This window comes from Accipiter gentilis, unplaced genomic scaffold (genome assembly GCF_929443795.1).
Source record: "Accipiter gentilis unplaced genomic scaffold, bAccGen1.1, whole genome shotgun sequence".
In the NCBI taxonomy this organism is placed as follows: Eukaryota; Metazoa; Chordata; class Aves; order Accipitriformes; family Accipitridae; genus Astur; species Astur gentilis.
This window is the reverse complement of record NW_026060824.1, coordinates 2,220,913-2,245,421: the sequence shown is the minus strand read 5'-3', so window position 1 is coordinate 2,245,421 and position 24,509 is coordinate 2,220,913. Positions and strand designations below refer to the sequence as shown.

At 50.9% G+C, this 24,509-nt stretch overlaps 2 protein-coding genes and 1 pseudogene across 2 annotated transcripts; 1 reads left to right on the top strand and 2 right to left on the bottom strand.

The window, feature by feature from the left end:
- Window positions 1-2,024: 2,024 nt before the first annotated feature.
- On the bottom strand, window positions 2,025-5,421 carry LOC126036823 (olfactory receptor 14C36-like). The gene is made up of 2 exons (XM_049797032.1): window positions 5,233-5,421; window positions 2,025-2,984 (listed from the first exon to the last, which is right to left on the bottom strand). The coding sequence occupies exon 2, from the start codon at window positions 2,958-2,960 to the stop codon at window positions 2,025-2,027; it is 936 nt and encodes a 311-aa protein (XP_049652989.1). The 5' UTR covers window positions 2,961-2,984; window positions 5,233-5,421.
- Window positions 5,422-6,552: 1,131 nt separating this feature from the next.
- On the top strand, window positions 6,553-7,491 carry LOC126036875 (olfactory receptor 10AG1-like). Its single transcript, XM_049797088.1, has one exon. It carries the CDS (start codon window positions 6,553-6,555, stop codon window positions 7,489-7,491), a length of 939 nt encoding a protein of 312 aa, XP_049653045.1.
- Window positions 7,492-20,197: 12,706 nt separating this feature from the next.
- LOC126036813 (olfactory receptor 14C36-like) lies at window positions 20,198-21,095 on the bottom strand (annotated as a pseudogene).
- Window positions 21,096-24,509: the final 3,414 nt, after the last annotated feature.

The window sequence follows — 24,509 nt, the reverse complement described above, 5'->3', positions numbered from 1 at the left end:
GTTCCCCTCCCTGCCCCTACTCAATGAAGGGCTCCCCTCAGTTATGTCTCATCCACAAACACGCTGAGAGTGAACTCTGTCCTATTGTCCAGGCCATCACTTAAGATGTCAGACAACATTGCCCCAAGCACTTCTCTGTGAGGGATACCTCTAGAAACTGGCCACCGGCTGGACTTTCTAACAACGATCATTATGTTCCCTGCATTTGCTGTGACATTTCAAAGACAAAGGACAGCAGCCTTGCAATGACACCAGTCATTTTCCCCAGCACCCTTGGGTGCATCCCCTCTGGACCCATGCACTTGCCTGTGTCCAACTGGCACTAGTGCTCCCCAGCTGCATCTTGCTCTCCCATGGGTGAAGCTTTGCTACCACAGAGGCTGCTAGGAGTCTCAAGGACCAGGGAGACTTGGGGGAAGATCTTACCAGGAAAGGAGTAAGGAAGTGAGGCCATGAGATCCTCAGCCTCTTCCATGTCTGTGCAAGGCCTTTTTGGACAGCACTGCAGGTTAAAGTAATTGAATCTTGCTTGGATTGATGTGTACCTCACTGTCAGGAGGGGACCTTGGGCCAAATTAGCCTCAGATCCCTCAGCCTCTCCTCACAGGCAAAGCGCTCCAGCCCTTGGCTGTCCTGAGGGCCCTTTGCTAAACCCACCCCAGCTTGCCAGTATTATTCCTGATCTAAGGATCTGAAAGCTGGAAGGAGTATTCCAGAGAATTCCTTTCCCTTGACCTCCTGGTCGTACAGTCCAGGATGCTGGTGGCTTCCCTTGCTGCCAGGGTAGATGGCTGCCTCCTGTTCAGCTCCCTGCCCACCAAGACCTTTCCCACAGGGCTGCTCCCAGAAAGGCATCCCCCAGCCTGTGCCATTGCCAGGATGAGTCTCCTGCAGGGGCAGAAACTGCCATTTGTCCTTGTGGCATTTCATGAGGTTCCTGCCGATACGTGCTCTCCTCCTCCTTGAACCCCTTTCCCTGAGCAGAGAGGCCTGGGAGACCTTTTCAGTAAAGACTCAGGCAAAGAAGGCATTGAGCACCTCAGGCCCATTAGTCTCTGCTGTTTCTTAGATCACCATGCTCTTTCAGAAGCAGCCGTGCATTTTCCTTGTCCAGCCTTGGTCTCTAACACAGCAACTGAAGCTCTTGCCTTTGCTCTTGACTTTTCTTGCAGCCACCAATTCCAGGTGGTCATCCCCTGGCAGCTGCTCTGTGGCCCCTGTCAGTGCCCTGTCCTGTGTTGGGCCAGCCCCGCTGCCTCACACGTCCCCCCACAGACCCACTGTGGAGGCACAGCATGGCAAAGGGTGTATTCGGTGTGAGGAACAGTTTCTCTTGCATGAGCCCCATTATATCCTTTTGTGCCCTGTCCCCCTTCTGTTCTTCTTCCTTGAGATAGCCTCTTCCAGGTCCTGGAACCTATCCAGCCCCATCCGCATCCCATGTGGGGTTTTGCTGACAACCGTGCTCAAGGGTCTGTCAGGCTCTGCAGAAAGAGAGAGGTTGAGCAGGGCTGGCCATTCCCCCAGTGAGCCCAGCAGGAGGAGGGAAACGGCTGTGCACCAAAACTCACCCATAAACCCGTGCTGAGTGGCCAGTGCTGGAAGTGGCCAATTAGTGAGGCCACCAGTGAAAGCTCACTCCAGCCTCACTCTCTAAATCATCACCCTATGCTCACCTCCCCTCAGCCCCCAGAGAACCCCAACACAGCAGCTCAGCCTCATAGGGGGGAAATTTCTTCAGCCTGTTCCTGACCTCAGCTTTTGGAAGAAGAGACCAACCTCCAGACACCAGAACTGAGAAAATCCCCTTTTCTTACAGAGACGTGACAGGGGAGGACAGCTGTGCCATTGTGCCAGACACATGTGCAAAGACTTCTGGGTCAGACAGGCTGGATTCCTGCCTCTGGGCAAGTGGAGCAGATGCAGACATCACTGGGCAAATATGTTTATCACAGATAAAATACCCAAAGTACAGGAGGCTCCCCAGATACATTGGAAATCACTTGTGAAGAAGCACAGGTAGCTTATTGCTTCTGAAAGATTACTGATTGAATCAGCTTCTTCAGTGCATGTTGGAGCTCCTTGTTCCTAATGCTGTAGAGGAAGGGATTCACTGCTGGAGGCACCACTGAGTACAGAACTGCTACCAGCAGGTCCAGGGATGGGGAGGAGATGGAGGGGGGCTTCAGGTAGGCAGTCATGACAGTGCTCATAAACAAGGAGACCACAGCGAGATGAGGGAGACACATGGAAAAGGCTTTGTGCCGTCCCTGCTTAGAGGGGATCCTCAGCACGGCCCTGAAGATCTGCACATAGGACAGCACAATGAAAACAAAACACCCAAATCCAAAACAGACAGCAACTACAAGTACCCCAACTTCCCTGAGGTAGGCATCTGAGCAGGCAAGCTTGAGGATCTGGGGGATTTCACAGAAGAACTGGTCCACAGCATTGCCTTGGCAGAGGGGTACTGAAAATGTATTGGCAGTGTGCAGCACAGCATGGAGAAACCCACTGCCCCAGGCAGCTGCTGCCATGTGGACACAAGCTCTGCTGCCCAGGAGGGTCCCGTAGTGCAGGGGTGTGCAGATGGCAATGTAGCGGTCATAGGCCATGACTGTGAGAAGAAAATACTCTGCACCAAACAAGAAGAATACAAAGAAGACCTGTGCAGCACATCCTGCATAGGAGATGGCCCTGGTGTCCCAGAGGGAGTTGGCCATGGCTTTGGGGACAGTGATGGAGATGGAGCCCAGGTCAAGGAGGGAGAGGTTGAGGAGGAAGAAGTACATGGGTGCATGAAGGCGGTGGTCACAGGCTACAGCGGTGATGATGAGGCTGTTGGCCAGGAGGGCAGCCAGGTAGATGCCCAGGAAGAGCCAGAAGTGCAAGAGCTGCAGCTCCCGTGTGTCTGCAAATGCCAGGAGAAGGAACTCAGTGATGGAGCTGTGGTTGGACATTTGCTTCCTCCGTGTATGGTTATCTGTTGAGGAGCAAAATGCACTAGTGAGTTAGGCCAGACTTCTCTGAGCAAAACATATTGCATGTCTCATTACAACCCCACATTCAGACTCCCTCATTTTAGGAAGACTTCTCTGTAGCTCTCTTACTTGAGCTCCAGGTTTTGCTGGCTGAGGGGGCCTTTGGAAGCAGGGACTCTGTCGTGGGCTCTTGAGCAGCCCTTCCTGCTCTGCAGTGAGAGGGAACTAGGAACACAGGCTGATCTCAAATTGAATGCACTCGTGACGTATCAAAGAGCTTTTCAGCATTGCAGTTTTCCAATTGCCCAACTGCAGAACAGAGCTGAGGGGATTCTGTTTTGTTCATTTCGCTCTAGTTGCACTTGCCACTTTTAGGAGTGGGTTTGGATGACTGAAATCCCTGACATTTCTAATGCACTCCGAGTGAAATCTTGTGGATCTTGCGAGGCAAAGGGACAGTGCCTTAGTGCAGAGTGAGGAGAGCTGCTCTGCCTATCAGTCCTGGTCTCAGCTGCCCTGTGCTGGCAGCCTGGAGCTGGAGGAGGGTCCCTCTCAGGTGTTCCCCTAAAAAGAAACTGGATGCTGCTGAGAGCAGAGGATTCCAGGTTCAAAGAGCAGATGCCAGACTCCTTGGCTTTTCTCAGGGTACTTGAGGAGGACCTCATCTCTCCCCTCCCAGACTAGGACACAGAGGGACTGTTGCAGCTGCCCACATACAGCTGCCCCACAGCATTTCCACAGCCTTAGCACTGAGGTGTCTTCTCCATGGGGATCCTAGCACTATGGGATACTATGGGAGAGCTGTGTCCTTCTGGAGGGCACCCTGCAGCCCAGCAGGACACCCCAGGGAAATAGCTGAATGTCCTGAAGCTGCCCGGAGGAGACTTGGGCACTTTGCTGCCATAGACTCATCTGCAAAGCAGGACCCAAAGGGCCGGCATCTGAACAGGAGAGGAACCTGCCACCCCTGACCCCCGCCTCCCACACTGACTCAGCAAATCCAACGGTGAGAACCAGGGCAGCACAGGCAGGAACGGATGACAGTGGAAGGCCACAGTCTCCTGCCAAGGGAGGAGGGACACACAAAGATAGACACAGGGATTTGTCCTTTTCTGGGCTCTGGTTGCTGCAGGGGCAATGCATGCCTCAGACCTCAGGAGTTGGAGGGCAGAGGCTCTGCTTAGGCTGGGAAAGGAGACCAGGGAGGAGTTGCACAGGTGAAGGTGTCTGCACCACAGGGATGGCAGGGAGGTGCCCACATCCACCTCCCCAGCGTTTCTGGCAGCAGCTCCCTCTCACTGCCTGCCTGTGTCTCTGCTGCCTGGAGCTGTTCCTGCCGGGAGCCATCTCCCTGGCCCCAGCACAGCTCCCTGTCAGTGCTCACAAACCCCATCCCACTTGCTCTGTGTTCACCTCTGCCTGCAAACGCCTCGCAGGGGCAGGGCACCACCCGGGGGCATCTCTGCCTGTGCAGGGGCTAAAGGCCAGATCACAGAGAACCTCATAAGGCTGGATAGGGGAAGTTGTTGCTGAGCTGATGTGCTTTTGAGAAACACCCCCCCTTAACAATGTCAGGAGGTAGAGCTGAAGCTGTGAGAAGCCCTGAGCCATGCAACACTTTCTTGAGAGCAGGACCGTGGCCTGCTCTGCCCTGCCCTAGCCTGCTGGGGGTCATGCCTTCCACCTACAACTTCTCCCTGCATGGTCATGGGGAGTTTCTTGGGCAGGCCGAGAGCTGACACTGGCAGACAGCAGAGTCCCTGCCCCAGCACACATCGCCCTGGGCTCCAGGGCACCCGCTTGGAAGGACAGCTGTGGGCACCCCTGGGTGCACAACCCACCTTCACACAGCTGTAGCCATTGCCGGGAGAAGGAAGCTGTCTTGCAATGTCCCTCTGAGGGTGAAGCAGGGAAGCCCTGCTCTGGAGCAGGTCCTCCTCCTCCACACCAGAGAAAAGCAAGGAGAAACATCCTGACCGGTCCTATCAGCCCTGGCACGTGCCATGTCTAGGAGACACTTCCAAGAATTCATCGGCATTGCCCTGCAGCCCTAGACTTACCCTGTCAAGGTCTGTGACGATTTCTGCCGCAGTGAGCTCTCACCTGTCCTCCCACCTCAGACTGCCTTCAACCTCTCTGACACTTCTCTTGTCTGCTCTCAGTGCCTGCAGACAGTGCCCTCATCCCTGCTGTGCTTTGCAGAGGAGCTGCCCTGGACAGAGCTGTCTCTCTGCGGCACTGTCTCCTTGTAATGAGCTCCCTCCAGCCCAGGAGCCCAGCCCAGCTCAGCAGCAGAGGACCAGTCCAAGGCAGCACTTTCTCTGCCCCGTCTGGGCTCCCTCCAGGTGTCCCTGGGGCTCCAGGGGAACCTGCTGGGAAACAGGCTGAAATAATCACTGATGTTCCCTCCCTCAGCTGGGGACACACACTTCTTTCCAGCAGTGTTATTTCCCCTTTCACAGGCAGAGTGTCCTGGTTTCACTTGGGATAGAGTTAATTGTCTTCCTAGTAGCTGGTATAGTGCTATGTTTTTGAGTTAGGTATGAGAAGAATGTTGATAACCCACGGAAGTTTTCAGTTGTTGCTAAGTAGTGTTTAGTGTAAAGTCAAGGATTTTTCAGCTTCTGATGCCCAGCCAGCAAGAAGGCTGGAGGGGCGTAAGAAATTGGGAGGGGACACAGCCAGGGCAGCTGACCCACAGTGGCCAACAGGGTATTCCATACCATGTGACATCATGTGTAGTATATAAACTGGGGGGAGCGGGGTTGGGGGGATGGCTGCTCAGGGTTGAACTGGGTGTCGATTGGTAGGTGGTTGGTTGTTTGGTTGTTTTTTTATGCTTGTGATCTATGCATAAACTGCTGCTGATCTGTCTTGTTAAAATGTCCCATGCATGCCTCAGTGTCACTGGATTCACTGGCAGATAGCAGCTTGGTTTACTTCTGATGGGATTCACCCTTCACCATGTAGAAATTAATGCTTCAGATCTGAGATAGTCTCCCAGATCTTTGTGTGTGGACACAGCATCAGGGGGTGAGCTCTTACATGTGAAAGGAGAGCTGGGACTGATCTCTCTCACTAACGTCTAAGAATCAAGTCATGTCTTGCCTCGCTCTGTCTTCCCCTTTTCCTCCCTTTCCTCCTTTGCACCCTATTTCTTCTTAATTGTCTTACAGTAAAAGCGGCTCTTACAAGATCCGGACAAGCAGTGTAAGCAAGACTGTTGCTGAAGTGGCTAGTATTTATCCCTTTTCTGCCTTTTTTCTCATCTGTCACCAGGTAATCTATTCTCTAAAAAAGAAAGTCAAGTTTCTTTTCTGCAGATGACAAAACCCAGTCATTCAGGGTCAAGGATTCTGTTCTCTCCTCTCTTTACAAACCTCCCTGCAGCGAGCAACCCATGTTAGGTTTGCAAACATTCATGCCGATCTTGGTCAAGCTCGCCTAACCCTGCAATCACCTGTATGTGGATGTTTGTAGTCTTTCTCTAGGCTTGACAGTATGTGTGATGGTGGACAGGCCATCAGCATCCTCTAAGAGCCTGTTGTTTGAATTGCTCTGTATAGAGAAAATGTCCCAAAGAAAAGGCTTGGAGAATCACACTGTTGGATCTGGATTCATTCTTCTGGGATTTTCTGGCCACTCCAGCTTGCAGGGCCTGTGCTTTGCAGTATTCCTGGTCATCTACCTTGTGGTCCTCACAGGGAACAGCCTGATTGCTCTCATCACAGTGGTGGACTCAAGCCTCCACAGCCCCATGTATTTCTTCCTGAGGAACTTGTCCTTCCTGGAGGTCTGCTACACGTCAGTCACTCTGCCAAAAATGCTGGTGGGTTTCCTGATGGAAGATGGCCGGATCTCCTTCCTTGGCTGTGCTGCCCAGCTGTATTTCCTGGTTTTGTTGGGCAGCATCGAATGCCTTCTCCTGGCTGCCATGGCCTACGACCGCTACACAGCCATATGTGACCCCCTGCACTATACCCTCATCATGAGCAGGGGTCTCTGCATCAGACTGGTGGTGGGGTCATGGATAGCTGTCATTCCGGTGCAAGTCGGACAGACCTACCAGGTGTTCACTTTGCCCTTCTGTGCGTCCCATGACCTTCACCACTTTTTCTGTGATGTTCCCCCTCTGCTGGCACTGGCCTGTGCTGTCACTTTCTGGCACGAAGTGATGCTGTACACCATCATCCTGGTATTTGCCATCCTTCCCTTCTCCTTAATAGTTATTTCTTACATTCAAATTATCAGGGCAATTCTGAAAATACCTTCAGCTCTGGGCAGGCACAAAACCTTCTCCACCTGCTCTTCGCACCTCGGGGTGGTGATGCTCTTCTACGGCTCAGCCACAGTCACCTATTTAAAGCGACGGTCGAGGGATTCTGTAGATGCTGACAAATACCTGGCCCTGCTTTACACAATTGTGACCCCCACATTTAACCCTCTCATCTATAGCCTGAGGAATAAGGAAGTGAGGATTGCCTTGAAGAGACTCTTACGGACAAAGTGATACTACAGAGTATGTGAAATATAGTCCCAGATGTTCCACTGGGGTACGTGGTTGCCTGAACAAAGGCATCCCATATTTGCTCAAAGAAAACTACATGTCCAGCCTGCCTTTAATCCTCCTCAAGAAGGGGAAAGGTGTCCTGAGGCATTCCTGTTAGATCCTGCCCCACCATGATATCTTTGTACTCTAGAGTATCTTCAGTGCCCCTAAGTATTTCAATGCAAATAGCTACTTCAAGCTGTGTCTGACCTATGTAATATTAAAGGGAAACAGTCAAAGCATGGTCTGTAGTCAACGAAGCCCAGAGGGTGACACAACCGATGAAGAGATGACTACCTTCAGGTTTGAGAAATCACTTGCTAGACCCCATGGACTATCTACAGTGTCCCTGCATGCAATCAGCTAAAAAAAGTTAAAAGACATGAAGGTCTTCTTCTCCTGCTATGATGTCTTGCACTGAGTTGTGTAATGCTTGACTATCTTGACATAAAGAATAATAATAAAAAATCTCCAGGGGGACAGTCCAGCACTGGAATAGTGTCCCAGAGAGCTGTGGAGTATCTGTTTGTCATGGTTTAACACCAACAAGCAACTAAGCACTGCTGAGTTACTCGCTCAGTCCCCAGCAGTGAGGTGGGGGAGAGAATTGGAAGAGGAAAAGTGAGAAAACTGGTGGGTTGAGTTAAAGGCAGTTAAATAGATAAAGAAAAAGCTGGGCACACAATCAAAGTAAAAGAAGGAATTCATTCACTCCTTCCTATTAGCAGGCAGGTGTTCACCCATCTCCAGGAAAGCAGAGCTCCATCACACAGAACAGTTACTTGGGAAAACAAATGCCATCACTCCAACACTCCGCCCACCCCTTACTTCCTCTGCCAGCTTTTTTTGCTGAGCATGATGTCATACGGTCTGGGATATCCCTTTAGTCAGTTGGGGTCAGCTATCCCAGCTGTGTCCCCTCCCAACTTCTTGTGCACCTCCAGCCTACTCGCTGGCAGAGCAGTGTGAGAAGCAGAAAAGGCCTTGACATTGTGCAAGCCCTGCTCAGCAGTAACTAAACCATCCCTGTGTTATCAACACTGTTTTCAGCACAAATCCAAACCACAGTCCCACACAAGCGTCCATGGAGAAAATGAACTCTCTCCCAGCCAAAACCAGCACAAGCATTTATGTACAAAATCAGCTTTGCCACTCTGAAACGGTCTCTTTGAAAAACTAGCCCGGTGGGGGTTTTTAGCCCAAATGCCTATGCAGCACTGAAGTGTGTTTCCACATATGGAGCAGCTTTGCACAATGTCTGCTCCAAGAGGGGAAATATCTCAGCCTGCAATTGGAAATGGCTGATGCTGGGAGGGGATAAATGCGTCTCCTGAGACAATATTTGATATGCATACAATACAAAAAGATTGCGAAGGTGAATGGGTATGACAGAAAGAGGAAAACTGCCCACCCAATGGAGCTTTGCAGAAGGAGGAAGGAGCGGTACACAGCATGAGGCGACACCAGTGGGATTAGCACGTAGGAAAGACTTTTGAAGGGAAGGCTTTGCAAGGGCATACCCTGACTTCACCCAGCTGCAAAATAGAGACTGGGCAGTGTATTGAAGTGATGGTGAGAAGTGTCCTGGGGTAAAAGAGTGTGGATGAGAGAAGGTTGGAGATTTGGGCTGCAGAGATTTGAGGGAGTCCTTGGATGTTCAGAGTAGGCTGAGCTTTGGAAACGAGAAAAATTAAGCTCTCAAGGATGTTGTGGAATTGGTAGTACTATCACTAAGAACAGAACATTACTGTAAGGGAATTCCTTCTTATTCTTCATTATGATTAATTAAAGCACTTTCATTTCCCCCAACATTCATCTTGACATGACAAAAGAGCCATAAGTTCTCGGTAGTTAGCCTCTGGCATGAGTTCTTAAAGCAATGTTTTTTCTGTCATGGCTAGCTCTTTGTTGTCATTTACATGTTACACTTAGACAGCATTGCCCTTTAAATCATCCCTGCTTCATATCTTTTCTCCCTGTTTTGTGGAGGAGAGGGAGATGCAAGAGGGGAGGTGTTTCTTTTTTAGCCAAAGGCGGCAGAAGGAGACATCCCAGATTAGTGCAAAGGCACAAAGGAAGCCAACATTACCCCGTTACTGACATTTCCAGTCTCTGAAGTCTGAGTTGTGCAGCAGGGACCCTGGAAGCTCTGAGCTCCTTTCATCTGTCCTGCATCTCAACATGTAGAATGAAACTAACCTAGTCAAAAAGATTCTTTGGATTCTCCTCACAGCCTGAAGCACCGCATTTGCCAGGAGACTGCCCAGGAGACCAAAAGAGGACTCACGCTCCTCTGCACAGAAAGCATAGCTGTTCCCAGGAATCTCAGGAGGCACGGCATACCGATTCCTGGGTTCAAGGAGCTGGTCAAATTACTTGTCTCCACTTCCGTAATGGTGGCTGCGATGCCTGGCCCATGTGCAGACTCTGTACAGGGATGCTGACATTCATGGAGCAATCTGCTTGGACCTGAGAGCCGGCTGGCCCTGCTTGGAATCCAAGGTAGAACTTGAGACCTCCTGAGTACAGGACCATTCCACCCTGAGTTGTCCTATGCCCCTCTGCTGTAGAGACCCCCACCTCCAGCTGAATTCTTTCTCCTGGGACACACTGCAAGGCACAGGCTTATGGAAAGGTTATTGGGAAAGGGAGTGCTGGGATTCTGGTCCAGCCTCCCAGCAAAAGGTGGGGTATCACCAGTTCCAGGGTCAGGCTGGCTGAAACATCATGGGGTTTATTCCGCTCCCAGTGCAGACCTTGCCCCCTTCCCCTTGAAAAACTTCAGGAGGTCTCTGTTGGCCAAAGCCACAAGGGTGTGAAAGTGCCTCTGGACAGAAATTCCAATGTGTCAACATTTAAGATTTGTGGGCCAATGCCTCTGGCAAGATAGCGATATGGGGAACTGCAGGACACTACGGGTAAAGAAAGAGAATGACGTGGTTAACTGAGCGGCACCCATGGTCATAAACATTACAGCAACCATCTCAGAAGTACCATAAGAGCGTACAAAACAAGAGATGCAGGGCCAATGGGGAAAGGATTAACATGGCAGGCTACTCTTTTGGAGGGTAGGAGAGAACAGCTTGGGCAGAGGGAAATGAAAAGGGAAGCAAAGGATGTGGTCAGGGCTGTTTGGGGACACCTGTGAAGCAGCCCTGCACCTGATGTGAAGTACTTCTGTGGTCAGGGAGAACCTGGGAGCTTTCTCACATTTGAAGACATGAAGGGGAAGGAAGGACAGCATCATTCAGGCTGGAAACGGCCTTGGGAGGTTTCTCGACCAACCTCCTGCCCAAGACAGCGTCAGACCAGATTCCTCAGGGCTTCATCCAAACACGGCTTGGTCACTTTCTGGGATAGAGCTGGCAAACGCCCTCTGGGTAATGCCTTCCAGCACTTGACTATTGTCATGTTGGAAAAGTTTCTTCCTGCATGTACCCTGACCTTCTCTTGTTTCAGCCCATTGCTTCTTGTCCTTGTGTCTTGTACCACGGACATGAGGCTGACTCAGTCTTCCCGGGAACAGTGCAATGCTGCTGCATGTTCCCCCAAGATCTTCTTTCCTCCTGGCCAAACAAGCCCAGCTCTTTTAGCTTCTTTTCACATTCCAAGTGCTCCTGCCCTGACCACCATGGTGCCATTCCACTGAACAGGCTCCAGTTTACCAATGTCTCTCGGGTATTGTGGGGTCAAAACCTTGGCAAATATTCTGGATCTGTTCTAAAATGTGCTGAGCAGAGGGGGATAATCACTTCCACTGTCTGTGCTCCTTCTCATACACCCAGGATGCCGTTGGCCACCTTTGCTGATGGGTCATCTTTTGCCTAATGAAACCCAAAGACCACTAGAGCCTTTCCCACAGAGCTGCTACCTAGGCATGCAGCCCCTGGCCTCTGTCATTGCCGGGGCTTAGTTCCCCTTGGGGTATGGACTTTGGATTTGTCTTTATTGGATATCATGAGGTTCCTTTTGGCCCATCCCTCCAGCCTGTCTATGTCCTTCTGAGATGGCAGCCCTGCCCTCCAGTGTAGTGTCTGCTCTCCTCAGTGTGGTGTTGTCCTGGTTTTGGCTGGGATAGAGTTAATTTTCTTTCGAGTAGCCGGTATAGTGTTATGTGTTGCATTTAGTATGTGAAGAATGTTGATAACACTGATGTTTTCAGTTGTTGCCAAGTAGTGTTTAGACTAAAGTCAAGGATTTTTCAGCTTCTCAAGCCCAGCCAGCGAGAAAGCTGGAGGGGCACAAGAAGTTGGCAAAGGACACAGCCAGGGCAGCTGACCCAAAGTGGCCAACGTTGTATTCCACACCATGTGACGTCACATCTAATATACAAACTGGGGGGAGTGGGGGCGGGGGGAATCGCCTCTCGGGGACTAACTGGGTGTCAATCGGTGAGTGGTGAGCAATTGCACTGTGCATCATTTGTACATTCCAATCCTTTTATTATTACTGTTGTCATTTTATTAGTGTTATCATTATCATTATTGGTTTCTTCTTTTCTGTTCCATTAAACCATTCTTATCTCAACCCATGAGTTTTACTTCTTTTCCCGATTTTCTCCCCCATCCCACTGGGTGAGAGGGCAGTGAGTAACTGGCTGCGTGGTACTTAGTTGCTGGCTGGGGTTAAACCACGACATCATCCCAACTCCAAAAGGAGCATGGGGGATGGTGAAGAGGGGGTTAACAGATAGTACAGAACCATTCTGTTGCTCCTTCCTCCTCACACTTGTCCCCTTTTCCAGCATGGATCTTCTCCATGGGATACCACCATATTTACAGTCAAGGCTATGTGGTGTTCATTCCTTTCTGTCTTACTTTTCTCCCTTATACTCAGAGAATCACAGACATGTTGAGATTGGAAGGGACCTCTGGAGATCATCTGGTTCAACCCCTCAGCTGAGGAAGGCTCAGCTAGGGTATATTGCTCAGCACCTTATTTAGGTGAGTATGGAATAACTCCATGGATGGGGACTCTCAAACTCTCCGGGCAGCCTGTTCCAGTGTTAAACCACCCACACAGTCAAATAGTTTTTTCTTGGGTTCAGATGGACTTTTATACCCATTAATAAGATCCTCCTCAACCTTTTCTTCTCCAGGCTGAACAGTCCCACATCTCTCAGCCTTTCCCTCTAGGAAAGATGCTCCAGTCCCTTAAACCAGCCTTGTGGCCTGTTGCTGGACTTGCTTGAGTAGGTCAACAAGTATGATGCACTGGGCAGCCCAGCACTTGACACAGCACTCCAGCTGTGGCCTCAGCAGTGCTGAGTTGAGGGGAAGGATCACTTCCATCCATATGCCAGCAATGCTTCTCCAAATGCAGCCCAGGAGGCTGTTGGCCTTTGCCCTGAGGGGGCATTGCTCACACATGCTCAGATGCTTGGGTCCTCCGGGACCTCAAGGTCCTTCTCTGTGGAGCTGCTGTCTAGGTGGTCGACCCCAGCATGATGTCCACATTGTAGTTGGATCACAGGCTGTCCTCCCCCAGGGACTTGTCCTTCTTGAAGATGACCTTCACCTCTGGAACAGGTCCCACGGTGCTGCAGAGTCACCTGGGACAGCAAACCCCTCTCCTGCCAGGGCTGCACAGCGCAGGCCTCTTTCTCTCCGGCCTTGGGGACTGCAGATTTTGCTCTTTGTGAGAACCTCATTCATCATGATGTTGCCACCTGCCATCTACTCCAGCATGCCTCTGCTGAGAAGCAAAGCCTTTCTAGACAAGGGCTCCCATCGCTTGGTAGAAGGTTTCTTTGCTACAAGTCTGCCCTTGGCCTAGAAGCCACATCTGAGGTGCTGCAGTCCTAATGAGCATCAATGCCTACCACCTTGGGCGTGGACAGGGGGAGCTCTGCATACCATGGCAGAGCTGTGAGATGAGTGGAATAAGAGCTGAGGTGAGGAAGGACAGCTCCCATAGGTTATTTGGTAAATGGAGACACAACATGCTCAGGAGACACTGACAGAGGAGATGAGAAGTGGGGGATTCCTTCTGTGATGTCAGGGCAGCTCAGATAAGTGTGGAGACTCTCTATGGGACAGGCAACTGATTTAGGTGGGAGCTTCTGTGTGAGTCAGCTTCCGAATAGACCATCCAGTCTGATGCTCACCTGGACCTGCAACTCCCAGAAGAGGAAGAGCTGGTCAGGGATGTGAAGGCTGGAGTCAGCCTTGGCCATAGTGACCATGAAATTGTGGTCTTCCAGATCCCCAGGGATGGGAAGAAGAAGAGCAGCAGAGAGCAGACCCTGCACATCAGGGAATGAGAATTTGGCCTATTGAGGGCACTGGCAGGTGGGGTCTAAGATGGCAGTGTCAGGGCCCTGACCAGCATCACCTACGGCCTCCACCCACACCTGTGTGCATGGGCCCAGGAGACAATTGAAGCCTTGGCCTGAGTTTCAGCCCCAGCTTGATCTGTGCTGTAGGGCTACTGGTCTCCAGACACAGCCATAGACACAGCCTTGCCTGTCCATGGACCTTGTTGATTTGGACTTGCAGGCTCACTTCCCACCTTGACTCTATGGGTTGCACAAGGGAAGGACTCTGTGGCCCTCCAAGTGCCAGAACCCAGCTGATTCATGGAGGCCTGGGGCCTTTCTGCTTCCTTCTTTCTTGTCATCACTTGGTCAGGTTTTTGGGGAAGAGGAGGGAAAAGCAAGGGTGGTTTTCAGGTGCCAATGATTGAACTGGTGGAGCAGAACCATCACATGTGAAATGATCTATGATCAGGGAGCTGTGTTCGGAGAAGACGTTGGCACTGTGCAAACACTATACAGCAACAGCTAAAACACTGGTGTGTGATCAGCAGTTTGAGGCACCAATGCAAAACATAACACCATAGGGGCTGCTACGAAGAAAGTGAAACCCACCCCAGGCAGACCCGGGACACTTGAACCAGAGTCCCCAAAATGGACACAGTGGTGTACAGGTGGTTTGACAAGTGATGGGCAGGGGAGACAATATTTTCCCTCACTCTTTTGGTGATGCTCCTCTTTCTACTCTCCAGGACACTGCTGGCCACTTTGGTACCAGGTAGCCCTGGATCATGTGGATCACTGCTGGATTGTGTTTTGTCTTCTGTACACCACCAGGGCTGTTTCCTCAGAGATGCTCTCTAGCCAGGCAGTCCCCTTCCCCTGAAACTGCAGGCTGTTAGTCTATCCCAGGTGCAGGATCTGGCCTTTGTCTTTCTTGTATCTCACAACGTTCCTGACAGGACAGTCCTTCTGCCTCTTAGGTTCCCGTGAATGGCAACCCAAGGTACAGGAATGGTCCTTCCAATATAGTGCCATCAACAAATGTGGTGAGAGTTGCCTCCTCTGGGTCATGGACACAGGTGTTAAACTGCACAGCACCCAGGAGAGTCCCCTGTGCAGCCCCACAATACCCCAATATGTCCCTCTGTCCTCCAGGTAGGGTATGGCCGTTCACCACTGTGCTCTCAGCCTCATCATCCAACTGGTGTTTTGCCCATCTCTTTGTCTATCCATCCAGACCTTAATGTCCTAACTTGAGCAGAAGAATATTGAGGGAGACTGTGCCAAAAGTCTTGATGAAGTGGAGGTAAATGACATCCACCGAGCTCCCCTCGTGCACAAATGCACTTCCTTCATCATGACGGCAATCAGCTTGGCAAGGCCTGATTTACCCTTGGGAAGTCCATGCTGATGTTCTCCTTTTTTAGGTGCCCAGAAATGTCACCCATGAGGAGTCATTCAATGGCACACTCCTCGTCAAAGTGACCTTGTACAGCCTGTGGTTCCCTGGGTTGTACTTCTGGTCTCTTTGGAAGATGGGCGCAACATTGGTTTGTCTTCCATCTCAAGACACCCCTACCAATTCCATGACCCTTTACAGAGGACATTCCAAAGAAATATCAGTCTTTCCCTGTAACTTCGTTAACACTATTCTGCCTGTCCTACGGACTACTTATTTTCTCTAGTCTTTCATGTAGTTGCACCTGTCCTGACAAAACGACCATTTGTGAAAGTCATCTTTTCAGATGCAGACTGCCTAGGCAAAGGCCCTTTCCATGATGCTCCACTTCTCTCCTTCCCTTCCTCTTTGTTCATTCAGATACCTCTCCCCTATGCAGCTGCTTTGAGCTTCAGGGAGTTAAAAGCTTGCCTGTCTTCCAGGGGTCTAATTGTCTCTTTAGCCAATTCTTTAATTGTGTTTATATGTAACTTTTTCGTATGCATCACAAACATTTCTCATAAGACTATCCCTTGTAGAAAGGCAGCCTCATTAGGGGCAGCTTGTACTTCCCAAGTTGTTGAGGAGTGCGACTTATTGTTTTTGAAACTTCATCATGATCTTTTCTTTGCTTGCAAATAGGAAAAATTCTTCTGGGCCTGTGTGCAGCCAGTTCTCTAAGGAGAGCAGGGGGGAGATGGTGCAAAGGAGCTGTAACCTCCAGCTGTAGAGACCAGTGGAGAAGTCTGAGGCAAGGAACAGAGATGTAAGCCCCAGGTGGCCAATGTCAGAAGTGCTGAGGTTTGAGAGGTGAGGAGCAAGGGTGTCCATACAGTGTCAGACCTCAAGGGACTGCTTTTTGTAGCTGTCCAGACCTCCTGAGGAGACACTCTGGATCATTATCACTTGGAGGATGCTTCTATCACCTCTTCTCTAAACCTAAAATAATAAAAGCTTTTCTTAACAAAAAAATAAAGTAAATCATAAGTATAGGTGCACTTTGAAATCTTCCTCCTTAACTACACTATGAAATTTTTCTAATTAGCTGTACAAGTCTTGCAGACTTGGAGATAATTGCAGGAAGACACAAGGCTCGTTAGGGCTTTCTGTATTTTAATGAGCCCCATGGTGTGTTTGAGGCTGAGTCCATGAACCTCAGCTACTGAGAGTAGACTGAAAGAAACTTCTCAAGAAGTCAAAGTCAGAAGAAAAGTACCTTGAAGAATTAATGGACCCCACTGAGGGCCATTCCTGACAAAGCCTCCCCAGGGACTCGTTAGAGCAGATACTTGGAGGCTGTGATTGCAGGTAGGCAAAAGCACTGTGAAGGTGTCTATAACGCTGAGAAAAGATTTGCTTTGTTTTACGAAGCAGAAAGGCCAAGCCCTGATCTCCAGGCCTTGGGAAGACAGATTCTGTCCCTCACAGGTGTGTCAGGGCTCTTCCTGGGGACAGCGAGATGTGAGGGTGAGCAATGCCAAGTGTAGGAAAACTGTACAATGCATCCTGGATTACCCAAGCAGGGGTGAGGAAGAAACTAAGTCCAGAGCCTCAAAACAAGTTTTGTCTGGTAGGCCTCCATGGCAGAAGCTACTGTCAAATCCAAGGTGACAAATCCCTTGGACCTGTTTGGCCTCTCAGCCTTGCCAGAGCACTTGGCCATCTCTCCTGCAGGCTGTCATAACCTGTCCCATGCCTTACCTCCTTCCCTTCAGGCTGTTGATGTCCATCTTGCTTTCCCACCTAGCTCTCACCCCAGCATTTCTGTTCCTTCACGGATGTTTCTCCAGCCTGGCTGGATTTTCCTTGAAACACAAGGCCATGGGCTGATCTGGGCTCCCTCTGGGTAACCTCTTGCACCACATGGCTACCCTTTGAGTGACATTTCTTTCTCACCACATCCAGTCTGAACCTTCTAAGCTGCACTTTGCGTAAGTTTCCTTCTCTTCCCACTACCAAGAAAAGCTCCATCATCTCTGAAGCCACCCTTCAAGCCGGTGCACTCTACCACTATAGTGCCCTGAGCCTCCGCTTCACCAGGCGAAAGAAGCCCAAGTCCCTCAGCATCTCCAAAGAGGCCCCATCCTGGCAGATGTCCTCTGGGACCACTCCACTTCTTCCCCGCTCCTCCAGACTGGGGAAGAACCCTCCACTCGGACAGACTAGTCCAGATGTGGCCACATCTCATTGAGGAATGAGAACACCCTTGCCTGGGTGGCCACCCCTCTCCTAATACAGCCCTGTATGCAGTTGGCCTTATTCACTGTTTGTAGTGTTTGCTGTATTAAATGGCATTTCAAATGATACTGCACAGAGGCTGCGTGCCTTTCTTACTGGGGACATAAGCAACCAGAACCTCTGGGTACAGAACCACCGAGTCCTGTGCCTGCTGCTGGCTATCAGATTCTCAGGCAGAAGTGATGTCATAGTCAACATGCCAGCCATGTGCCTGCTGATGGCCAATGACCCCAAGAGACTGGAGATTCCAATGACCTCACACTCGCCTTCATGGCCATGTGCCTCCTACTGGCCTATGAGCTTCTCTGACATAATTGGTGTCGGAGTGATAGCCCAACCCATCAGCCTTCTTGTGGCATGTCAACTGACCAGCCAGAAGTAACCTCACCGTGATCTTCCAAGCCACATGCCTGCTGCTCTCCCGTCATGTACTCAGGCAGAAGAGGTGTGAGAACCCATATCCGAGGCCTTGTCCTAGATGGGCCTACCAGGTACTGGGGGAAAGGGATTCTCCCAATCAACACGCTTCTGTTGGCCTGCCGGAGACACTGGCAGATGTGAGCGTAAAAGCACATATCCCAGCCATGAGTCAAGGGCTGACCTATCAGCTCCTTCAGAAAGAAGTGACCTCACAGTCCCTTTCCCAGCCACGTTCCTTCTGCTGGCCTATCAACTCCAAGGACAGAAGGGACCTCCCAGCCACCTTCCCAGCCTTGTGCCTCCTGCTGTCCCATGAGATCCTGAGGCACACCTGACCTCACCATAGCATTCCCACCCATCTCCTCCTTGTGGCCTATGAGGTCATCAGACAAAGGTGTCCCGATCCAATATCGGGGAGGGTTCTTAAATGATCCCAAGAGCGATATTAAGACACAAACAAGGTCAGATGCTGTACAACCTTCCAAGTTTTATTTCCTATAACAACTGATAACTGTGATAGGACAGAGGGAAGAAGAAAGGAAAAAGAGGCAGACTTAAGCAAGAAAACAGAAGAGAGCTAGCAAGACTAGTTACTACCAGCAAGAAGCCAGCAACGTCCTGCTGAGGCGGTCCCAATGAAGGTGATAAAGGGTTCAGTTCTGCTGCTGCTGCCAGCCAGGTGTCTTTCCCTCATGTTCAGGTGTTACAGTCCTTCAGATGTCTTCCAGGCGCGGGTCTTCAGCTCTCCCCACTTTTCTGCTTTTTGAGGGGGGAATATGCAGTTCTTTTATTGTCCCAGTCCCCATGATTTCTGATAAGTCCACCCGTTTCCACAGGACTCATTACCATATGTGCCTCCCAGAGACCCTCCATGGGCACATGCCCAGGTGCTCATAGTGGTTTCTTCACCTTGCTCATGGGCAAGCACAGCTCGGTAGGCGTGGATATGGCGGATTCTTCAGAGACATCTTGTGCGTACTGCCCCACAACAACAGGATGTTGAGGCAGCAGCAATGTCGAGACAACCAGCCAAAACAGTCTCTCACACCCTGCTGCAGCCTTGTCCCATATGGGGCTTTGCAGATAGCTCTGCTCCAATGTCTTCAGAAGGAGAGAGGCTGTACAGGGCTGTCCGTTCCCCCAAACCAGCCCTTGGACCAGCAGGAAGATGGAGATGGCCTCGCAGCAAAGCTCACCTGTCAAGTTGGGGTGACCAGCAAGTGCTGGAAATGGCCAATGAGAGACACTGGGAGTGACAAAGACCCTGAGCCACCCTTCCTGTCTGTCCACACCACCAAGGCCACAGACCGACCTTCTCTCTCCTGCACCTGCATGTCTTCCATGCTTTCTACAAGCCCTGCCTCTGCACCACAAACCCCCGGTGTGAGTCCTTGCCCTGCATGGTCACACACTACGAGTTATACACTGGTATTTTTCTCTCCTGGGCTCTTTCCAGCACAGCACAGCTCCCCCTAAACTCTTCCAACTGCCTCTGACCTCCCTCCACCTCCCCTGCCCTCTGCCCAGTGCAGCCCAGTCTGGCATGGCCCCACAGCTGTGCCCATCACAGGATGCGGCAGAGCTCTGGGCACTGACCCCACAGCCCCAGACCCTCTGAAGGGCACAGCAGCTCCTCGGGCGTGGAGGGGGGTGAGCCCCAGGGGTGGGAGGCATGCATGGCACAAGGCCTGAGGAGATCCCCTTGTGTGATGGAAATGCTGCAATGGAAGGCAACTCTGACACAGAAGTGCCTACTGCCTGTCCTTGCCTGCGACCACAGGGCTGCCACACAGCAAGACTCTAACCATGCTTGAAGAGCACTCAGGCCTTCCACCAACCAAAGGGTTCAGAAGGAAAGCATGGAAGTGGGAAAAGAGCAGCTCGGGAAAGACGAAGCGCTGGTGCTCCCAGGCAGTGCTGCTGTGCCAGGACTCTTCTTCCCTTCTGCAGACAGGCACTGCTCCCTGCAGCTGCAGAGCAGGTCTTGGAGGGAGGATCTCAGAAAAACAAGTCACTGCAGGGCCCTTTATTTTGGTTAAACTCACAGAGAGTACAGCTCTTCGTTTGCACAGCCTCCAGGTCACAGAAAGCCTGGATATATTGTGAATTAGAAACCAGAGAAAGACAGACATTTCTTTGTGGAAAGCATGCAAATAAGTAAAACAAAGAAAAAAGAGCAAACAAAAATGAGATTCAAACCCTGAAATCACCGTAAAAGAAACCAGAAGAAAGGCTGGGCCTATAATGAGATAAGTGTTATGCAGAAGACAAGAGGCAGTTTATTTCTTTGGAAAAACATGCAGTGATTAGTTTTCTCAGGGCATCCTTGATCTCATGGTTTCTCATGCTGTAGATGAGGGGGTTCAATGTTGGAGGCACCACTGAGTACAGAACTGCCACCAGCAGGTCCAGGGATGGGGAGGAGATGGAGGGGGGCTTCAGGTAGGCAATTATTCCAGTGCTTACAAACAAGGAGACCACGGCGAGGTGAGGGAGGCAGGTGGAAAAGGCTTTGTGCCGTCCCTGCTCAGAGGGGATCCTCAGCACGGCCCTGAAGATCTGCACATAGGACAGCACAATGAAAACAAAACACCCAAATCCAAAAGAGACACTAACTACAAGTACCCCAACTTCCCTGAGGTAGGCATCTGAGCAGGCAAGCTTGAGGATCTGGGGGATTTCACAGAAAAACTGGTCCACCGCATTGCCTCGGCAGAGGGGTAGTGATAATGTATTGGCAGTGTGCAGCACAGCATAGAGGAACCCACTGCCCCAGGCAGCTGCTGCCATGTGGACACAAGCTCTGCTGCCCAGGAGGGTCCCGTAGTGCAGGGGTTTGCAGATGGCAATGTAGCGGTCGTAGGCCATGACAGTGAGAAGAAAATGCTCTGCTGAGATCAAAAAGACAAACAGTAAGAGCTGTGCAGCACATCCTGCATAGGAGATGGCCCTGGTGTCCCAGAGGGAGTTGGCCATAGCTTTGGGGACAGTGGTGGAGATGGAGCCCAGGTCAAGGAGGGAGAGATTGAGGAGGAAGAAGTTCATGGGGGTGTGGAGGCGGTGGTCACAGGCTACGGTGGTGATGATGAGGGTGTTGGCCAACAGGGCAGCCAGGTAGATGCCCAGGAAGAGCCAGAAGTGCAAGAGCTGCAGCTCCCGTGTGTCTGCAAATGCCAGGAGGAGGAACTGGGTGATGGAGCTGCTGTTGGACATCTGCTGCCTCTGGCTGTGGAGCACTGAACAAGGAGGCAAGGGCAGTGACAAGTTAGGGTATTATTCTCTGACCAAAATCAAATCCATTTCTCATAATACATGTTCACCAGATTTTTACCATTTCAACGAGATCTCTGTTCAGCTGTGTGGATGGAGCTCTGGTTGGTGCTGGCTGGGTGTGCCATGACTAGCAGGACCTCTGTCTACTGGCTGCCAAAGAGTCAGCCCTGCTCTGCAGCAGTGGCTTTCTGGGAATGGTGCCAGTTAGTTCTGGTGTTTGAATTGGTCAGATGAAACTACTCCTAATGTAAAAGTGTTTGTCAACATCTGCACTGCCAGGGCTAAGAAACACAATCAAAGCATTGTTTGAGAGAGAGGGTGGGGTTACACCTCTCCCCCTGAGAGGTAATATTCTTGCATTACTGGGTAATATTCTTGCACTTCAGAAATCCTCATCATTTCTGCTGCATTCAGATAAAACAAAGTGGGTCCTGCGAGGAAAAAGTACTGCCTGTGGCATAGTGCACAGTGAGGAGAGCTGATCTGTCACTCTGTCTTCTTTCTAGCTACCCTTAGCTCTTAACTTTCTGAGATGGAGGGTAATAACACTCCTGTGTTAACCTGAAGAGACTCCAGGCACTACTGAGCGCAGAGAGATCCACTGCCCAGCACCAAGTGACTCCCCCTTCCTGAATGTCTCTGCACCCCACCTCTTGCCAAGGACACACATGGTTCATTTCACAAACCCAGCAGCATTTCCTCGCTCATGGAGTCTCTGTGCTTTTCCATGGGGCATTCAGGTAACACCAAGATGCTATGGGACAGACCTGCATTCTGGAGGGCAGCTCACAGCTAGGAAGGACACCCCAAGAAAATAGCCAAGTGTCCTGATGATGGTATCTCAGGAAGGGAGAGTCAGCTCATTTCCTAGGGAATGACACAGGCTGCATTGCCCACAGCCCCACAGCTTGGAGGAAAGCTTGGACACCTGTAATCTTGTTCCCATGGACACAGCTGCATGGGAGGACCCAAAGATCAGCCTGTGACTCTGCAGTTGAAACTCCCAGCCAAGAGAAACAGCCAGAATAAGGCAATAGTAGCAATAACACACTAGTGGAGAATCAAGAAAAAATGCAGTGACTGACTGGCTCAGAGAGGCAAATGCAGAGGCAGCTGGGCAGTCAGGAAAGAGTTACCCTTACCCAGCTGTACATGCCACCTCCCAGGCACCAACACAGCCAGGCAGTTCTTCTCAGTCCCTGTGCTCTACTTCAGGAGGCTCCTGTCAGACTTACTGATCCCTCAGAGTGTCACCTCAGGAGTCTCTGACTTGTTCAAGCACGACAGCTCATTTTCCATTTCCCCTGAAAATTCTCCAAGAGTAGGAAACAGAAAACCAAACTCAGGAAAGCTCCTTAACTTTATAGCAATCCCTGCTTTGACCTTGCCCTTGGAAAGTGCCCTTGGAAATCTCCTGGGGATGATCTGGAGCTGTGAGCAGCCCTGATCCACACAGCACCCTCTTGTCAGCAAAAGGACCCTGCCCTGCTGCAAGATGCTTCTTCCACCCACAGCTTCTCCCCACTCCGCTGTTCGAGTTCCCCAGGCAGGCTGAGTACTTACCCTGACCAGCGGCAGAGTCCCTGCCCCAGCACACAGCCTCCAGGGGTGCAGGGACCCTGCTCAGAAGGACAGCCCTGGGCACCCCTGGCTGCACACCCACCTTCACACTCCGCAGCCATCCCCGGGTGAAGGCAGCTGACATGCCCTGTCCCTCTGAGGGTGCAGCAGGGAAGCTGTGCTCCAAAGAGCGTCCTTTTTGTCTACACAGCATAAACTGTGAGAGTTTTCCTGAGAGATCCCATAGACTGTGGGATGTGCCAACTTTAGGAGATCATTCCAGGAACCATAGCTGCATTGCCCTGCAACAAGACACTTACCCTGTTAAGGGATGTGAAGATTTTTCTCCAGGTCAGCTCTCCTCTCTCCTCCCCCCCCGCCCCCAGTCTGCCTTTAGCATCTCTCTCTGCCTCACTTCTCTCCCCTCGGTGCCTGCAGGCAGTGCCCTCAGCCCTGCTGCGCTTTGCAGAGCAGCTGCTCCTGGGCAGAGCTGTCTCTCGGCAGTGCTGCGTGCTTGCTATGATTTCCCTCCAGCCCTGGAGCCCAGCCCAGCCCAGCAACAGAGGACCAGCTCAAGGCAGCCCTTTCTCTGCCCCCTCTGGGCTCCCTCCAGGTGTCCCTGGGTCTCCAGGGGAACCTGCCGGGAAACAGGCTGAAGCAAACACTGGTGTTGCCTCCCTCAGTTAAGGAGAAAAACTTCTTTCCTGAAATAACATTTTTGTCTCGGAGAGAAAGTTACATCTACATGCCACATTTCTGCTCAGGGCATTTGAAGGAAGCTCAGCTCCCTCCCATGCACACCACAAAACCAGAAGAGGTGGGATACCTCTTGCCTCAGTTCAGGTGTGAGCAAAATAGGTGTGAGCATGTGAACTCCTTGTCTCTCAGCTTCCATCTGAATTAATGGAGATGGAAGGCAGGAGTTAGGTGTTCAAATGCAAATCCCTTGTGACATTTGAACTGCCAGAGGTGGTCCAATATATACTTAGGTAACAGCAAAGTTCATAGAGACAGGGCAACATCTTGGGAATCCTGTATGAGCCTGGTGGGAAATTCCTTTGGCCAAGTGACATGACAGCTTATGCCCAAATGAAGGCCAAAAGAATCTTTTCCTACTCCTTATCTTCATGGCACTAGATACAGGTATTCATATGAACGATTGCAGTCATGTACCATAGCGACAGCTGGGTCTCTCTCTTTTCCATCAGCGGAATTTACAATACCTCCACTGACTGTAATGGCATGTGTCCCAGTTTCGTCCCCACACTTCCTAATAGAATAAAGGGCAGGTCTTCTATTTACTGTCCAAATGCAGGGCCACAGAGCTACACGAGATGCCAAGGCTGGCAGGGACCTCACAGGAGCTAGAGGAAAGCAATTCCCACTCACAGTGTGTGTCCTAGACGTCTCAGACGGCATCACATAGAGTGCGATTTGGTGCCTGTTTTCCATACACTAAAGCCATCAGTCAGAGGCATCAGTCATCAGATGCCAACAGAGAGGCAAGGTCTGCTCCTTCTCCACCCAAGAGCTGCAGGCATTGCATGAGCAGGAGGCATGCCACACAGGGGTTTTTACTCACTCCCTTGATGATCCAATCAATGAAAAGACCAAGAATTTTCAGAGTGTGCCTGGATACATCATGTCTTCAAGAAGAGCATACTCCAAGCACAGCAATGGTCCACATCAGATTTTAGTGTAAAATCAAAAAGGATTTCAAGGGCACCAAGATGAACTTTTGATACTTCAGGAACAGTTAAAGAAGAAAAAGTGGTAAGGTAGGACCACTGCTGA

Excerpts from the sequence above, each read along its gene's own strand:
- LOC126036823 (XM_049797032.1), bottom strand. The coding sequence starts at position 2,960 with ATGTCCAACCACAGCTCCATCACTGAGTTCCTTCTCCTGGCATTTGCA.
- LOC126036875 (XM_049797088.1), top strand. The coding sequence starts at position 6,553 with ATGTCCCAAAGAAAAGGCTTGGAGAATCACACTGTTGGATCTGGATTC.